The sequence below is a fragment of the Amia ocellicauda genome, chromosome 16 (genome assembly GCF_036373705.1).
Source record: "Amia ocellicauda isolate fAmiCal2 chromosome 16, fAmiCal2.hap1, whole genome shotgun sequence".
NCBI lineage: Eukaryota > Metazoa > Chordata > Actinopteri > Amiiformes > Amiidae > Amia > Amia ocellicauda.
In genome coordinates, this window is record NC_089865.1 from 13182353 (window position 1) to 13202009 (window position 19657).

The 19657-nt window shown below is 36.0% G+C and overlaps 3 protein-coding genes and 1 long non-coding RNA gene across 9 annotated transcripts in view; 3 read left to right on the forward strand and 1 right to left on the reverse strand.

Annotated features, from left to right (window-relative positions):
• hoxd3a (homeobox D3a) overlaps positions 1-8656 on the forward strand; it is a 30580-nt gene extending 21924 nt beyond the window's left edge. For 5 of the 6 annotated variants that reach the window (XM_066687401.1, XM_066687400.1, XM_066687397.1 and 2 more), the window contains exons 3-4: positions 3667-4204; positions 5558-7335. In XM_066687401.1, coding sequence (XP_066543498.1) covers positions 3769-4204; positions 5558-6306 — 1185 coding nt within the window. In that variant the 5' untranslated portion in view covers positions 3667-3768 and the 3' untranslated portion in view covers positions 6307-7335. Of the gene's footprint in view, positions 1-3666; positions 4205-5557; positions 7336-8556 lie in introns of those variants that run through there. The other variant, XR_010804720.1, reaches the window with a different exon arrangement.
• On the forward strand, positions 8252-9816 carry LOC136711269 (homeobox protein Hox-A2-like). The gene is made up of 2 exons (XM_066687402.1): positions 8252-8769; positions 9149-9816. Exons 1-2 carry the CDS (start codon positions 8427-8429, stop codon positions 9814-9816), a joined length of 1011 nt encoding a protein of 336 aa, XP_066543499.1. The 5' UTR covers positions 8252-8426.
• On the reverse strand, positions 9744-13702 carry LOC136711272 (uncharacterized). Its single transcript, XR_010804721.1, has 2 exons — positions 13567-13702; positions 9744-11351 (listed from the first exon to the last, which is right to left on the reverse strand). It is a non-coding gene; the product is annotated as an uncharacterized LOC136711272 (long non-coding RNA).
• Positions 13703-13777: 75 nt separating this feature from the next.
• Positions 13778-15865, forward strand: LOC136711270 (homeobox protein Hox-D1-like). The gene is made up of 2 exons (XM_066687403.1): positions 13778-14421; positions 14581-15865. The coding sequence occupies exons 1-2, from the start codon at positions 13845-13847 to the stop codon at positions 14910-14912; spliced, it is 909 nt and encodes a 302-aa protein (XP_066543500.1). The 5' UTR covers positions 13778-13844; the 3' UTR covers positions 14913-15865.
• The last annotated feature ends 3792 nt before the right edge of the window (positions 15866-19657 follow it).

Consider the following 19657-nt stretch of genomic DNA (forward strand, 5'->3'; position numbering starts at 1 on the left):
GATGGAATAAATGAGGGCCCAACAATATATATATATATATGTGTGTGTGTGTGTGTGTGTGTGTGTGTGTGTGTGTGTATGAGAGAGAGAGAGAGAATTATTGTGTTTTATGTCTGTTAACGAAATAACGTTTACCCTTTTCCCTCACTCCAGTTGTTTTATGTAGGCATTTGCGTTATGATTAGCATATTGGAGCCACCCTCCCATCTCTTGGACCATACACATTGCTGGGGAAAGTAAAGGGAGAGTGCATGATAAACCCCAAACCCACAGAGTGTGTCCCTTACAAAGCAATGACTGCAATTTAGGAAAACAATGTTCTTTTAGCGCTATACCTGCACACGGTGATTATACACACACACACACACACACACACACATATATATATATATATATATATATATATATATATATATATATACATATATTCGTGACTCAGAGAAAGCAAGAAAAATGTATTTCACAAAACTCTGTAGATATCCTTTTTTCTTCTTAAGTCCACCAATTTAAAAAAATGTGAAAATGTTGAAAAGTTAGATTCAGAAACAGTTGTCCATTGTCCACATGATTTATAACCCATACTTGGTTCAAGCAAAGTTCACAGGCAGATGTAACATCTGAGCGAAAAAGGGTCAATGTGTTTGTGTGTGTGTGTGTGTGTCTTGTTTGTTTGTTTTTACATACTGACTAAGAACGGTACATATATAATGTCCAATTATTGTTTCCGGATATCAATATATGTATTTTAAGATTATGATTATACATGGAAATCTTATAAAGGTACAGTGTAAACTTGCAAGTCTATGTGAAAACCACGCTATATATTTAGTTTTTTTACCAGTATAATTACTTTAGGAAATACGGAAATGGAGGAGAGTCAAATTAAATCAATTAATTCTGAGCCTCTGTCATTCGTTTCTGTTGAAGTATTATTTAATAATATCCCGTTATGTTTACTTACATCCGTGGCTGATGTATTGGAAATAACTTTTTAAATTAAATCTGCAGCACGAATCATATAGTTGTAGGCCTAGTCAAAGTTGCTCGCAATTGTTTCAGTATAAGTATGTTGACAAAAGGTAATATGAGCTAGGAAAATAACATTTTATTTGGGCGTCAACACGTACGAATTACAGGTAATAGTTTTAATTTCTGCATGTTTATGGTCACTCTTTCTGTGCCAGCATAATGCTGTTTTTTACAATATTAACCGTATTATATCCATTGTGTTACTGGTATTGTGAATACAAAGGAAATAGTCTACGGGTCTTAAATGCTGATGTGGGCATTTCTCTTTGATTAGCTTTACACAAAGGCCCAAGTTATACTTTAACTATTTTCCTTCTTTGTTGTCTAAATGGGTAAAAGCAAAAAGTTGCGTCATCGGAATCTTTCACACTGAAGAGAAAAAGAAGCAAGAATAGGAAAGAAAGAAGGCAATGAAAGACATTTTGAACCATATATTTTGGTTTTCCGATCAACTTCTAGATATAGCTTGCTGGGAGTCCATGTTGAATTCAGCTTAGAAGTATGTAGAAACCATGGAAACGATACGATAAGGTTGAAACATTTGTCTAAAAAGTTAGTGATGATATGTCAGCAAGCCAGTGTCATATTTCTAGATGTTAGCTTCTTTGATACCCTGTACATTCATTGGTCCCTAATGATTTCCAGAGTCATCATCACTGGAAAATGATAACAAAAACACAGTTAAATATAGTGCTTAACTTGTTTTACTATGTATTTGTAGATTAGACAAGTGTAGCACATAGGTTCGTTTTTAAAAGCAGGAGTTAGAGCTGAAATTCCTCAAATTTGAACAAAGGAAGCGTTTGTTTTAAAAAAATGTATTATTTAGTACAGTCTGTGCAAGTTGCAAACTTAGAATATAACCAGCATATTCTAATACAGTGTTGTCCTTGATGACAATCAAGATATTGTAAGATACTGTTCTGTGACAAAATCTCTATCTACCTTTCTATCTGTCTGTCTATCTATCAGAAAGTATTCGAGGTCAGTTTGCTGCACTGTCCAAATACAGCCCATGTAGACTATACGTTAATAGCCAAGTCGAAGATTTTCTTATTTAAAATTCCTCGAAGTTAATTAGGTTAAATTTTCATTAGGCCTATGTCAAATATCTGCTAACAAAATGCAAACTGATCACGCAAGTCCATAATTAACAGGTTTTAACAAACTGTTTATATCCGGCATGTTAAGTACAGTTTAGCTTGTTACTGGACACTTACTGGACACTCGTTACACTGTTACGCTGTTGCGTGTTTTTGGAGACAGTTTGATGACGTCACGGTGACATTTATATTCCTACGAACTGCCTAAGGCATAAATCGAATAAAACCTCACTACGTCATTTTTGGCGGAGCATTTGATTTGGTCTGGTTCTGCAAAATAAAAGAACCGAGTACACAATTGTTCTCTTTCACGAGCTTTTTTTCCACCTGGTAATTATGGAAATCACAATAATGTAAATGTTTGTTTTTAGTATATATTTTGTATTACGTTATGGTGCCAGATATTAATAAACACCCAAACGAATACCACTCCCAATACAGTTTAAAGTGAGATGATGGCAACTGCGCATACCATCACTTAATTTTAGGCTTTTTATTTATTTCATGCCTATCACAGAACGCTGGAAATCTCATTACATTCACATTATGAAACTGTGCATATATTAGTATTCAAATGTGGTTCGGAAACACTGAAGGCAATTAAGCCTGTAAATACCTCTACCTGTACGGTGCGTAGCCAGTTTTATCTGTTAAGAAAATGATATGGGAGAAAAACAATGCATCAATGCACTGCATCTAAACCAGTGTCTTGGAGTGTCTGAGCAGATTCAAATATGGCAACCTAATGTGTATGCCACTGAATATAAATAATACTAATACATAATCATAGGGGATTTATAGTTCTACATCATATTAGGCTTTGTATTCCTTCATTACAAGGTAAGGGTACTCATGGATTAGACTGTATTGTAAGAACAGGGAATATTGGCGGAAAAAAAGTGATCTTTATATACCAGTGCCCGTGAAAGGTCAGAGGTAACATCAACAAGTATGATTTTACTATTTTATACAGTGGGGGTGGTGGCTTCCATTTTTACTTAGTCATCCTCCTTTCCTTGAGGCTATGACATACAAGTCTGAACAGCCAAGCTTATGATGACACTGTTTAGACCAATCAATGGAACTATCACTTTTTCACTTTCATAATTTCTCAAATCATACCGATATTGTGCTTAATTTGTTTTTTGAACAATTTAACGATACAGTTTTATTGTTAAACAGATGTCATCCTGCTAAGCGACATCATTTGGGGTTTCCTTTAGTTGAAACTTATCCCTGCTATAAAAAATCACCCACAAGAGATCCCTAACCCTAACATTGTTATACTTATGATTAACAGCCAAACTCAGTGGAAGTGCATTCATATGTTATTCCTGTGACATTCATACAACAATTTATTGAGCATTGGTACCCATTGTAGTAAAATGTGACCATATAAAAAATGTGTGCGCGTTTGGTGCTGAGAGTATCTATACAGATGAACAAACCCATGCATTAAACACAAACTCACACTTCTGTATGAATGTTTTTATCGTTACAGTCTCTTTAATATTTGTCTGTGTTTTCTGTGCAGGTCGGAAAGCCAACAGGGAGTGGAAGATTCCTTTCACGTGACACAACAAAATTCATGCCATTGGATAAGAGTATTCAAGCTTTGTCAGTTTGAAACACCACAATGCAGAAAGCAGCATACTATGACAATACAGGGTTGTTTGGAGGCTATTCATACCCTAAAACTGATTCATATAGTTACAGCTCCACTCACCAGCCGTACCCAGCATCTAATATTGAGAACGATTTTCAGGGTCCAGTTTGTACTATACAAACACCAACTATTAGACCCCCCAGTCATAAAACTACTGACATGAATGGCAGCTGTATGCGAACAAGTAACAATCAAGGTAGCAGCCAACCAGCCAGCATCAGTGATCAACCACAAGCACCTCCTTTGCCAGCTTCTTCACCGAACTCCAACAGCACTCCAGCCCAGAAAAAAAAGTCTGCTTCTAATACTTCTAATTCTGCCACTCCGGTTCTTACAAAGCAAATATTCCCATGGATGAAGGAGTCCCGGCAGAACTCAAAGCAGAAAAACAACTGCACAACTCCAGGTATTTTAACAGTCAGGATATAGGCTATTGTAAATAGGTCATTTTCCCATGGATCATTGAGTTGTTGATTGGTTAAATCACATTTTAATAGGTATATGTCTATGTTTAGCCAGCAATATAGGTATACATATCCAAGTTCAATGTAATAAGTTCTCGAAATATTATATTAGCCATCTTGATTTTTATTTAGGCCTATTTGTTTATCATTTATATGGTTATTTAAAATATACTTGAGTAGACTACTAATTATGTCTCACAGTAAAACTGCAAATCTCAGTCTAAGTCAATTTCATGAAATGAGTTAAAATATTCAAGACATTTTATCCTCAGGGTGTTAATGATTGTCACACGTTATCATAACCAGAGCTATATTACCTTCAAAGGTCAGCTTAATATATTACATTTCAAAGGCAAATCAGTAAATGTTCTGTACCAAGGGCTATTTCCGTTAATAAAAATATTATGATTTGCTTAACATTGCTGATATAAACAGGATAGATTTTTGCAATACATAGATGTAATATTTTTAAATAACCAAAGTATAAGGGCTTAGACTTGTTCTTTAAATGCAGGTATTGCTTTAAAGGGAATATTCACATATATACATATTTCTATGAATTGTTAGCGTTCATGTACTTGACACGAAAAACACGTTGGCTTTTCATTGCTTCTGTATGCTTGTTAACACACATATACAAATGGTGTAACCACTTCTGATATGCACCTTCCTTCTACAGTCTACTTGAAAGCCCACAAAATCAGAAAGTGCATTTCATTATTAACAGTAGGACAGTAGGAGCCTGTTTATTTAAATTAGGAGAGGGGGGCGTGGTGAAGTGAAAGTGCAATGAAAAATATAGCACAAATTGTTATTGCTATGTTATGGAAATGTGAAATGTATTTAATAGTTATGATGTCAACAAAATGTCAAACTCCATTGTCCTGAAATAATGGCAAGAAGAAAATGCTAAAATACGCCTTACAGTCTCCACGATCTCTCGCCTTTCACTGCGAGTAGCCAATAGACAATCAGAATTATTGCACAGACACTGATAATGTCTGACAAAAGACAGTTATTGAATTAGTGTATAATGTTATTATGGTGCCATTGTAGGCGTTGGGCTTTTATTGCAACTCTGTTTAAGTGAATGATGCCGTTTATGCCACTAAATGGGCCAAGTGAAATGTTGCTGTAGTTGGAAGAGCAGCCTAAGCTACAACAATAGGCTCTACTGAGCATTCAAGTGAAAATAGCGGCCACATGTCTTCCCCGTGATACGGTGAGATTAACCCCCCCTTTATTACCGAGCAATGCATACGACTGTATCTAAGTCCCAGCATTTCTCATTTCAGGTGACACGTGTGATGACAAGAGCCCACCAGGTCCAGCCTCGAAGAGAGTCCGCACAGCCTACACCAGCGCCCAACTGGTCGAGCTGGAGAAGGAGTTCCACTTCAACCGGTACCTCTGCCGTCCCCGCAGAGTGGAGATGGCCAACCTATTGAATCTGACAGAGCGCCAAATAAAGATATGGTTTCAAAACCGGAGGATGAAGTACAAAAAGGATCAAAAAGCCAAGGGGATAATGCACTCTCCAGTAGGACATTCCCCCGACAGAAGCCCTCCTTTAAGTGGCCCGAACCATATCGGATATTCCAGTCAGCTTCCCAATGTAAACAGTCTCAACTACGACGCTCCCTCGCCCACGTCGTTTGCTAAGCCACAGCAAAACATGTACGGCTTGGCTGCGTACACGGCGCCATTAGGTGGCTGCATACCCCAGCAGAAAAGGTACCCGGGGACAGAATACGAACACCACAGCATGCAAGGCAATGGTGGCTTTACCAATGCTAATTTACAAGGCAGCCCCGTGTATGTTGGAGGGAATTTCGTTGATTCCATGCCAGCGTCGGGTCCCATGTTCAACCTCGGCCATCTCCCCCATCCTTCATCTGCCAGCGTGGACTACAGCTGCGCCGCTCAGATCCCGGGCAACCATCACCATGGACCTTGTGACCCCCATCCCACATACACAGATCTAACTTCTCACCACACATCTCAGGGACGGATTCAGGAAGCACCTAAACTAACGCATCTGTAGTGGACTGTCTGTGTGCCCAAGCGATGTGTTTTTTTATTACCTCACTAGTCTGAAGTACTTTATATAATTACGCTCCGAGAGAGTCATCTGTATTAGCCTGTGTTATATTATGATTATGAGTATGATTCTTTTTAAAACAGCTGTGTTGCTTTTTTATCTGACTGATGGAGATCTGTTAAGGGATGGTTCTTGTCAGCTGTTTTCACTTTTCTTGAAGTGCAATGCGCAATATAAAATTAAGGACTGAACATTTGGTAACGTTTTACTTGCAGGTAAGTCCCGTAGATCTGTCAGTATTAGCAACCCATCTAGAGATGGTTTTGTACAAAATACAAAAAAGAAAAAAAAAAAAAACAGTGATGTTATTGTCTGCAATTGGTCAGAGAGCTTAATTTATGTATTTTTTCCAAGAATGTATGAAAGACATTAAATTCAATTATAGGTATTTATTATTTAAAAAGAAAGGTTTTTGTACCATTTATTATTTATCCTTGTCTTATTGTATTTATGTGATCATTTGTAGAACTTATGCAACATACCTTGGACAGATTAATTGTTGTCCTTCGCCATTATATTCCTCTTCTTTAGTGAATTGGTTCGAAATAGGTGAGAGAATAGTTTAAAGCAATTGTAAAAGTGGCTGGTGTTTGTAGTTTTTTTTGTAAGGGTTACTTCTGACAGCAAATTGTAAATCATTATAGTTAATCTAAGATGTGACATTACACAATAGATTATACACATTCTAAAAGATTTATTTTATCTCAAATGTCAGATGCTATTTTGGGGGAAAAATAGTATTAAACGCATTTCTATGAACTGGTCAATCTTTTTTTTTTTTTTTTTTCAAGTATGCAATACACCAGCATGTCATTTTTTAAAGGTCTTTGTTCAAATTACCTCAGATTAATTTGTTACTTTCTGGGTTATACCGTCAATGCATAAATTGATTAAACACTAATGATAATTTATGAAATGTTATATTTTAGTGTGTTAAGCATTTTTTGTAAATAAAGTGTTTAACTTAACGGATATTGCATAATAGCATCCTTTATTTGTCGCCTGTCTAGATTCAATTAATTAAATACATTTACAGACAGTTAAGATGTAGCAATAATATACATCCAATTTAGCAACAAACAGTGTTCTTTGTTATATCGGGTGATATTCTTTTAAAAACGTATAGATGCTCAAAAAGTCACCTTGAATGAAAGATATATAAAGCGAATCGCAGACATATCAACATTTTAAAGATGATCAGACATAGTTACCCAGCATATGATTTTCTTTATATTTTAATAACTATTTTGAAATCGTGGATGCTCGTGGGAAAACGCCTGACAATAATGGAGTATTCGGGTTTAACATCCCTCCCATGAAAATGCTGCAAAGCCAACCCTCCCACACGTTTTCACACAATAGCCTGACATCCCCTTCACAGCAGAAAGTAGGCTATTGAATCAGTGACATATGAAAAAGGGGTAGTTTTCACTTTAAACACATACATTTTTAAAATAAATACATCATATAACATGTACTTATGGATTTATTTTCGAACAAGGTATATTTTAAAGTGTCATTCTTTGATATAGTATGGATAATCCTTGCATGGACCTGTCTGAGGCCATGGCGGCTATTGACACACAGGGTTTAACTAAACCCACAGCTTGAGCCCATTCTTCTCCCGGCTGACAACTTGCTACCTTTGTGACATCACATAAGATTAATTATTTTGCCTTACTTCGTTTACCATGCAGACATGTATATGTGATAAATACTGTTTCACTTTCTGCTGTGACCGCAGTTAAAAAAACACGCATTTATGTCTTGTATGATCAAAATAGTAATATACTGGAAAAACAAACAATAGAAATAATTCAAAATCTCACTCTCCCCTTAATTTTATTTCACCCTTTGTCATTGGTCCACTGGATCATGTGACAGTAAATTCATCCTCATCTCAACCTTGTCCCTGTGAATTCATTTGGCATACTTTAATAAATGCAAGCTCTAAAAATCCTTTTAATTACATTTTGCTTAATAATTGAAATGTGAGTTTTGGTCTTGTAAAATAAAATAGAAAAAAAGGTGTAAGACTGTTTAAAACGTCTGAATAAGCCGAGATGAGCAAAGTGTTTGAGACAGAGGTTGGATTTATTAACAGTGAGCCATCCTTAGCGGAGTGCCTTACATCTCTTCCTCCTCTTGGCGAGACATTTCAAAATTCATCAATCAAGAACTCGTTGCTTTCAGATTCGACACTGATTCCTCCTCCTTGTGAACAAGGCTTTAGCATCCTGAACTCTGGAAACACATTTCAAAATGAGAGGAGCCAAACTTCGAAAGATATTGACAGCGCAGCCTTAGGCAGCAAACCTCTGGAATACCCATGGATGAAGGAGAAGAAAAATAAAGGGAAACACGCTGCTATACCGGGTACCTCTTCCTCTGGATCTTCAAATGAAGGTCGGTGCATCTGAATCCCTTATTATTATTATTATTATTATTATTATTATTATTATTATTATTATTATTATTATTGTGTCTATATCCTAGTGTATATATTTATATATACACACAAATACATACATACATACAAATATATATTATACATATTCATTCAATTTGACTATTCGTTGTATTATTTGCATTTTAGGATGAACACACTTACAAAGAATATATCAAGCAATATCTGGTACAATATGGACAAACCTGAGGTATACTCAGATGCTCTTTTTATTGTAAAACGCTATGCCATTTTGTCTGGCGCTCTAAGAGGGGCGGCCATTTTAACGCACAATCGTTATTATACTGTATGTGTAATCTGGTACATCTTTTATTTTAGATAACGAAGACTTTCAGGATACCCTCGGTGGTAGTCCTCTTCACAGAAGACTCCGCACAACATACACTAATACTCAGCTATTGGAATTAGAGAAGGAGTTTCATTATAACAGGTACCTTTGCAGACCAAGGAGAATAGAAATTGCATCTCTTCTAGATTTAACTGAAAGACAAGTCAAAGTCTGGTTTCAAAACAGACGAATGAAGCATAAAAGACAATCCCGGTTCAAACAAGGGAAAATACTTGATTCCAAAGGCATTGTAAGCAGTGGTTGTGTCAACAGTGTCTTTTATAGTGGGCAATCACAGACAATCCTGGACAAGGTTGCTTTAGAGGAGACAGATTTTGAGCAAACCGAAAAGGATGGACCACACCAAGAAAAGATACTGATGGAACTGTCTTCGTTTTCTGGAAACCAAAGTGATGACGAGTTTCTCGTTTCCAGCGACAAAAGTTGCTCTTTGGCAAACTTGAAGACCTTGTCATTTGCTGTGGACAGTTTCAATATACTTTCTTTGGAGGATTTAGATACAATTTCAATCGACCTTTTCACAGCAGAACCCTCATTTTCATTAACTGAAACCGACACAACCAATAACGATGTAGATGCGTTTAATATTTTAATTGAAAATATTTGTACAACAGATTTCCAACAGCTGCAATTTTAAATTCAGTTGTGAGCAAAGATATGTATCTCACAATAAATATGGCTGTATACATAACACGCTTTCAATGCTATTCCTTAAACACTTTCCTGACCAGCACAACCTTGTATACAATGCAATTTTAAAGAAATAAATCAAAACACGTCCATTTCAAGTGGATGTACCATACAAATGGATGCGAACACAACCGGAGATAGTTGTCACTAACATAAAGATATCATATGCAAGCAAACACAACCAATTAAGACATAAACGTGAAACCTATGTCTACAGTTCACCAAATGTATTGATGTATTATTTATTCCCTGACACAATGAAAGGCTCTGACATACACATTTGAGAATTTGCTGAGAAAATAAAAGTAAAATAAATGTACTATCTCCATCTATTATGCAATAATCTCATTGTTTGTATTCCATGCACTAAAAAAAAAATCACAGGATAAGGCTCCAGCAACCAAACAATTCCTCACAATTCTGCTTTAAATACTGTAGTGTTCTTGTGTTTCTCTGTGTTCTATAAAGGTTTCATAACTACTTATTGCTTTCACAGAACATTTTATGATCTGTTATGTTTTCTTAGAGATGTTCACGTTTGTAGTAATTGTTCAAATCAATAAATATTTAATAAACAAATCAACTAATTGTATTAAAATTTGTATTCAGTGTAGAATATTGTTTGAGATAAATACTATAAATGCTTAAATTATAAACTATTTGCATATGTTAATATTAAACTAGTAGTAATTTTAATTTATTTAGCTAAGGCAAGATTATAAAAGAGTTCACGAAAGTGAAAAAAAATGTTCTAAGATTTAATAATAATACAAATACACACATAAATTAAATTTTAATTTTAATTTTAATTCTAATGGAAGAACAATTCGGTTTTTTTAGAAAGGGTTTTGCACGAAAACAATAGACGAGATGTAGTTATTCATATAAAAGCAATTGTAATAGTTATTGCCTTTGCGTAACTGTATTGTAAAGAGCAAAACAGCAACAATCGCATATTGCAAATAAATAAATAAAATCGTTTTCATATGATGTGGGATGATTTTCACAGACATTTCACTTGCTTTCCAAATAGCTCAAAGCTATATAATGTTGCGCTATAGTGCAAGCCACACAAAAGGCCTGCCTACACTTTTCTTTGTTTTGGGCTGTTCAACCACAGCAGGTCTCTAAACCACGTGACGGAATCCCAGAAATAGTGACGTAAACGGTGAAGGATTATAAACAAATAAAATATCTGTACATACACTTCCAGACTTGATATGTATATATATTTAATAGTCAATTGCCATTCGCTGTGCATATACTGTGCTCTTTGGATGGGAAACAACTCTCATAGAAATTAGCAGTTGGAAAGAACTAGTAGGCAAGTGGCCTTCCAGGGAGTACGGTTGTCAGTGGGGTATTATTAAGACTTCATCAATCACCGAATGTGCAGTTTGTACTCGACAGCAGTTCCACCTCTTCCGAGCAGGATAGGGCCAGCTGGGATGCGTCCAGAGCTCGCCGCCAAAGGAGGTAGTACTGAAATGTACAAATCATACATTTAAGAGTAATATAATAACTATTAAACTGCTTTTAAATTATTGTTATTATTGATGTTAATGATTTGCACAGTACAAATATACTCTAGTCCTCGAAACCCTAGTAGAATTTCATAGTTTAAATAGTTTGTGCTATTTTTAATCAATAGTCACTCATTTATCGCAGAATGTAGCTTTGCATTCAGATTTGGGGTAACAAATAGTTTCAATTATATAGGGATATTTTGTGAATATATCAACACGATTATACTAGGCAACCGTTTAAAAAAATATATAATCTTTTTGCATACCCGACCTTGAATTGCCCATGGACACTTTCAGAGGTGCTAATTAATATGGAACACGACTACGCCTACTTCCTTAAGATACACTGTAAAAACGACATGGTATCAGGTGAGTGAGAGGATGTATGAGTAGGGAATCCATGTGATGTAGCTAGGAAAACAAGGCCTTGAGTAAGACTGGATTGAGCAGATTTAATGTGTAAATTGGGTGGTAAGCAGTATGACCTACAAAAATGGCAAACATAGCTGTTTGCTTAGTAAACACGTTTAGTATAAAGAGCATTTGAATGCCGTTTGAATAACAGATTTCCCATACTATATTTCATATATAGGGCCTATGTGCATTTTGTATTAAGACCTAGGTCTGTGGTAGCCTACATCAGGATAAACACTGTCCTGATACCTATACTAAAGTCCAATTACACGTGTTTTTCACTGTTATAATATTAATTAATTAATACAGTGCAACTGCATGGAGAGCAAAAAATGCAACATATTTATGATTTATATATATATATATATATATATAATTATATATATATATATATATATATATTTATTTATTTATTGATTTATATATATATGTTTGTGATTGGGGAGAGGGGTGGGTATGGTATGAAGCTGCGTTTGGTGTTTGGGGGTGGACACAGCCACATAACTGAACTAAGAACATATGTTTTAGTCAGGATTTTGTTCTGTGGTATAGCTAATGCTTTCTGCACGCAAGGATCAAATGGGATTTGGGGACAGACTGCTAGTGAAAATCTGAGAAAATTCTGAGCTGACAAGACATTAATGGAAATGCCCTAAGTGGGTTTACTCGGCGTCCCAGGCTGTCTTTCAAAGGAAAATGATAAGATGATGAACCATTATTATTCTGAAATGACATTCCTGAGTCTGTCGTAAACAGGAGATCACTTGACGTACCGGGAAAACAAAATATTTTAATCAAAGAGGAAAAGGGAGGAACACAATTCTATTTCCCATCCAATTGCATATGCTGTACAGGTCATTCCTATCTTCCCACAGCCTGCTATGTTATCCAATTAAAATTGTATTTAGTCTATGAGAGATCGAGTGTGGGTGGAGGGTGGTGGCTGGGGATCGGCAGGCTATTTAAAGGGTAACTTTTTACCCTCCCCTGTCGCTTTAATAAGTTGCTTTAGAACTGCCTAACAATAATTTTCTTTACATTTTTGCACGATCAAATTATTATGAAAATAAGGTTTATTTTTGAATAAAAGCTACAGACCTGTATTTATGTACTTTCGAGTTTGTGGTATGTGAAAACGGGACAAATTAATCAAATTCAGGAGAACTTTCATATGATGTCATTATATAGCCTACTTTGTCAGGATACCTTAGCCTAATTTACGACCACAATCTTGACAGTAAGTCCAATAAACACGATTTACAGATGTCAAGTGAAATAAAGAACTGAAAACAAAATGATTGTGGTTTCAAAGTCATTATTAAAATCCAATTACATTTGACATCAATCAACATTGATTATTGATATTATAAAAATTAATTTATATGTGAAAAACTTTGAATACCTATATATATATATTTGTTTATATTGCGTGTTTGTAAATTGAAACTGCTCCATGCGTCTATCCCGAATAGAGATGAAGGTGAGTAAAAACGACAGTGCAGTAGCTGTGAATATAAAAATGTGAAGTATTATTAGCCTATAGGTAATCGAGAGAGTCTGATCAATATTAGGCTACTGGAGCTACAGAGTCCGAACTTATCAGACGAAACTGTTCATGTACATACAAAATATGTCGATTTAAAACGTAGTGACTGAGAAACATTAACGAGTATAATCCATGCGTAATTAATATAGTCAATGCTCGTCGCATTATATAATGTTGTCAGTATCTTCATAACCTTAGAAAACAGCCTTACCTTCTGCATACTTTAAAAGTTATCCTGGCAATAGCAACATATTCAGTGCTCATCTGACTGCCGCTGATAAAGTTTTAGCAGCTGCTGCCTGCAAACCCTCGAAAGCGCAAACGAGAAGGACCCGAGTGCCGGGCTGTGATTGGCCCACGAAGACACGTGACCACGCCCCCTCCATAGCGGGCAATATTTACATCTTGCTGTAAGAAAGTACAGTAAGTAAATCAGGAAAAGCACGCTAGCCATCATTCACATGTGCAGCCGATCATTGAAGAGAAATAATGAATACGTACTTTGACTACTTTTCCAGCGGAGACGTGTTAGCTTTGCCTGCAAAATGTTGCCATGCTGAGCACAGGGCTGTCCCTCTGCAGTACTCAGTGACTGGCGACACTATGGGGAGACTGCCAATAGGTATCAATGCCCTGGATCATCCTTCAAACACCCGGGCAGTTTCTCCTGGGATGCATCCTCCAAGTACATTGGAAGTACCTTACGAGAACAGCACGAACAGCGCCGAGTTAAACTATGTGGCCCAAGGCATAGGTTATGATTTACCGTACGGATGTCCTAACGACACAGAAGACAGCGGGGCACATGTCCAGTACATCACATCTGTATACCCGGGACATGGATCGTATCCACTCAATCACGGAGAGCCCTCTTTCAACGATCTTGGCGAGGAAGACCAATACAAGCACAACAACAAGACATTGCGTGGGTTCTACTCGGGAAGTTACCCCAACCTTTCATCTTCTCAAGTGAGTTACCCAAAGTCCACACCAATGCAAGAAGAGACCCAAAACACTGCAAATACCTTCGAGTGGATGAAGATCAAACGAAATAATCCCAAAACCAGTAAGTACCCATTTTAACTCAAACTTAATATGCAACGTTTTCATGCACAGCTATTGTAGCCTATTGAATAAGCGTTTGTGTGTTGTGTCTAGAGACTGCACAGGACTTTTCATAAAATGTAAAGTCATGCATCTTGTCTGTCCCCCCCCCCCCCCCCAGGTAAAGCACTCGAGTATGGGATTCCGACCTCAGCTGCAACAGCTCGAACAAATTTCACCACCAAACAACTCACCGAGCTTGAGAAGGAATTTCATTTCAATAAATATCTAACCAGGTCAAGGAGGGTGGAGATAGCCAATACGCTGCAGCTAAACGAGACCCAGGTGAAAATCTGGTTTCAGAACAGAAGAATGAAGCAAAAAAAGAGAGAGAGGGAAGGCCTTGCCACTGTGCCTCCGCCTCGCGTTTCCAAAAACTCGGACACGTCTTCTTCAGAAAACAATTCTCCATCCTCGTCTCCATCGTGTTCCCCACAAACATCTGTATGTTAGCTATGCATTCACAAGAGGAAACAGGGGGGTTGATGATCTATGGATGATCAATAAAGCTGTTAAGGCTTAAGGTTTGTACTAACAGAAAAAATATAATAATTGGTATAGGGCTTTGACCGGTTTTGCTAGAAACACAGCTTTCATAACATTCTGGATACAACCAACCCTGCATTCTCATGGAGGTGTAATCATTTGTCACTTGCTACTGATGCAATAGCTTTCTTTAATTTCCTTTTAACGTTTGGAACTAAAGATAATTTGCTTTTAATATGCACCGAGATTCCGAAAATACTGTATTTTTTATTGCACTAATGTTTTAAAATGTTAAGTTATATCTTTGTATGTAAATATGTCTGTTTTTAATTTGAAGTTTCAGAAAGTTGTCTAAGACAACGTGTTTACTTTGTTGGATCTAAAAATGTTTTATGTCTAAAACAAATATTGCCTTACAATGTTCCCAATGTGACTTATAGTAAACTTTGCATTCTTCCCAGTACGTTAGATGGACCAAAGACTCGTCGTTTTGGCGAATCGCACATTTCAAACGACTTCCATTTGAACTATGGGGGAGCTTAACACATTGTAAAGAACCAAAGATTTCAAAATCAATATTGTTTGTATTTGTAGAAATATCCTTTTGACCAAATCAGGTTATCCTCAGGAAAAGCTCCATGATATGAAGCTTGCACTATTAAAGCCTCAGGTTCAAAGGTTAACTTGCTGCTACAAGTCACAAGTGGTCTCTTGTTATAGTCTCAATGTCAGTTCCTTTTTAAAACTTGTATATCTGTAATGAATAAAAAGATAGGCCCTATGTATTCCGTTATCATATCTAGCTCAAAGAGTTTAACATCAACCTCTACCTTTACTGAAGTGTTGTGTGCAATGCGTTACTTCATAATTGAATTAAACTAACGTATGTAAACCACATTTAAATGAATAAAATGACATTGGCAGAACTGTTGGTGTTGTTGTTTTAATTGGTGGTGATAAACAGTGCAAAAAAAATGCATAGCCCATTGTTTTAAGTTGTTATGTGAATAATGATCAAATACAGTAGCATACATAAGGTACACGAGCTGTTGCCATTGGTCAACAAGAATCGAACAAATGGGATCTCAACTGTTATTAAATATTAGTTTGTCATTAGTGGTCAGTGTAAATATTATTTTGTGATCGAAATATCACTGCAGGAAAGGGACCCACCATACACAAAATAGCAAGTAAAACGTTAAACTTTTTTGGCGCGTCCCTGTTTTAACATAAATGAAAGCATCTTGTTGCAATTGAGGACAGGTACACTCCCACATTTAAATCACTCACGATTCTCAAACTTAAGAGCACAGTCAGTGGTATTTTTTTCGCATGTAGAAAGCGCCATATAGTTGGTATTGGTGGTACTTTTGAATGGTTCATTATACAATGACATAATAATAATAATAATAATAATAATAATAATAATAATAATAATAATAATAATAAAAGCAAATTGCTGTTTAAGAATACAATTTTAGTTCTTGTATTTCCATTGTAAAATAAAAAATGTCTGGTTCCTTTCTCATTGTGTCAAACAAGACATCTCATCACCTCCCTGTGAAAAGCCACACTACTCGGCATTCTTGAGCACTTTTTGTGTTAATGAATTGTAGTAAAACAAAACAGAAACGCCATGCTGCGGGCGGTATTTCAAAGGCCCAGCAGTGTGTAAGGATTCTCCCCACGGCCCTTTGATATTAGAATGATCAGGGGCATATTACAAGCGCTAAACATAACTAATACTCCATTCATTGTCAACAGATTTACATCTGGAAGATCGTAGCAGCTAGCTGAGTATGCTACATGCAACGTGCTTGTAAATAGCATGTTTTGTAAATATTCCTAAAGGTAAAGGTATTACCCTTGTTGAAGAACCCCCGCCCGGGATTGCATGTGATAATTGTAGGGGCTCTTGATGTTGCGCCCCCCTTTATCTTCTTTTACATTGTCATCCTCTGATCCTTGTCTGTACTACGTCTTTAAGCCTTTGATGATCAGAGGTGTGTTTAGGATTACCATACAAACAATACGAAAGAGTGTTCGGAGATCTGAAGGCCTTGTGAAAGTCACAGTTATACGGTTGCACTTGTTTGATATCCAGGTTTTACTAAAGAGCGGAAGAGCCATTCAACGCCACCGCCTCTTGAAGGAAGCTTGCGGACGAGTGCGATGCAGGGCACATCCCTCCTCCATCCTCACGCCAGGGGTACTGGTTCACCAGAAGTTCACAGACAAGAAGAAAAGAAAGCTGCAGGCATCACTTGCCCATCGCCAAGACGCAATGGTGCAACACCAAATCTGCAAACACCGATCATATACTGAAACTTGATATTCAATCTAATAGAAGGAAGAAATATTGTTTGCAAACCTTTGTCATTTTGAAATCAGGAATGATTCTTTAAGGTTCTCCTGAAAATTGCTCTACACAATGTAACATTTTCGCACGAATAGACTTGTTAAACATAAATAAAGCTCTATATGCCATTAATGATTAAAGTAAACCTTTCTTCATTACTATTATTCTAAAAACGGTTCATACTTTACAGATAAACTTTTAATTATATTTGTATTAACACTGAAATATTTGTTTAATTTACAATATCTTTCGGGGAAAATAATTTTAATTACATTCATGTTTATTATTCTTATTATTTAGGACAAGTAATTAGATGCATATGTGTATTGTTCTTCTTAGGTCAAGATCTGTATATATGTATTTCTGAATATTTTTTCTAAACAAATAATAACTTTTAAAAATAAGTGTTATTAATTTTAGGTTCACTACTTGTCACTTACACTTGCGCTTTCGCAGTAGACGTAAACGTGAGGAATTGCAGTGCTTACAATTACAACCTGAAACACTAAGTTATTTCAATTGATTTTTTAAACATACAGTACGTCATGGACGCATTATAATTTAAATATATCTTTAACCCTTCCATTGAATTATTTAAAAATGTAGACTAAACATATTCAATACGTTGGGAATTATTGCAATAAAATTAATATGGTTTAGCAGCACAAAAGAAACATTATTGTATTGTTTTCATTTCGATGTTTCTCCCTGTTGCAGACAGCAATCCATGAGAATAAAAACAACTTCAAGTTCACAAATATTTTGGTTATTAGAAAATAAATAACAATGTTGAAAAGCAACACACATTTAACGAAACAAAGATTATTTTTTCAATCAATTGAAAAACTAAATGGTACAATAAAAGGATTTCTGAAAGGTTAATAGGTCTTATTTTCATGATCACCACGCACATCACACAAATTCTCATTGACGCATAGTGGCTCATATTAAATACCACTTATTATAAATAACATTAATTAATACAACACACACAGCCGCAGAGAGAGAGAGAGAGAGAGGGGTACGTTGGAAAAATCCACCAAATCATCCGTCAAATTCTACTGCTTACAACTGAACTCTTGTTTAGGAAGTCTTTTTCACTCATGAATAGAATATTATTTCCTGCTCTTTACTTTCAATCTAAACCGTGCCTGATTAATAGAGTCAAACGGAAATTCGTTTTATGGTTCAGCAGACGGACTAGGTGTTCACTTTAGTGGAAAGTCTATCACCAGTGCCAGGTACGCATCAAGGATGAAGGAAATCTTTCTGCAAGAGCATACACATTTTTTTATTTTTTTTTGGGCGGGACAGTGTGTGTACCTACTAGAAAGTACATTGGACTGGCAGTTAGGCTACATGTAGGAAATGCACAATGCACTTGGACATCAGTTTTCGACTTGTAGTATATGTAAAAGCGCTTTAAAGATACATATAGAGATAGGTGAATTGGGAAGTATGAGTATCCTTCATTTGAAACAAAGTTGATCAGTGATTCATTTAGTTTAATAATATTGTTCAGTAAACCACACTTAAGCTACTTATGGAGTGGAAGTCAAACGTTTACAACTCTATTAACATGTGACTAGAATCAAAGTCTAATCACTTTTGACTAAAATCAAAGACTTTTCACCGTTTTAGAAACCTTCTGCTCTTTCCTGTAGTAAGGGTATGCATGGCAGAAATGCTGGAAAAACAACTGACTCTTAAAAGTGAATCAGAACAGCAATGTGCAGTAGTCAGCACAACTCACAACTAAAGAATATTAAAGTCTTTTGTTGTAGTTTCTATAATCATGTACTCTAGTTAGATGTAATTTATAAATCATTGTATTACTTGTATTTGGCAAAGATGTATATTGGTGTCAGGCAAGACATTCCCAATGTGTTCAGAAAATAAATGATTGGAAGGACACATTTTCAAATATTTTGACACAGGTATTGTATTGTCTCTGTCGGAGTGACAGTATTTTTGTTAAATAAGTGTACACTGTATATTTTGCACCATATAACTTATAACAGGATTAAACAATTGTGTTTTTGTATATGAGTTCCCTTGGCTGAAGACCTTAGCCAAATACACAATACTATAACAATACTATGTCCATAAATACATTTAACAGAACAACAATGGGTGACTCTCCAATGAAGGTCAAATTACCCATTCAAGGTATAAATGGGACAAACTCCCTGAGGAGTAGGAATTGAGAAATGGGATACCTTGCAGTAACAGCAGGTAATGAAATCTAATACTTCAAATTACCAAACAGGTATTACTTCAGATAAAGAACACCCACCTTGCTATGTGATTTTACACCAAGCATATAGCTTCTATGACCCTTTGAATCATTTAA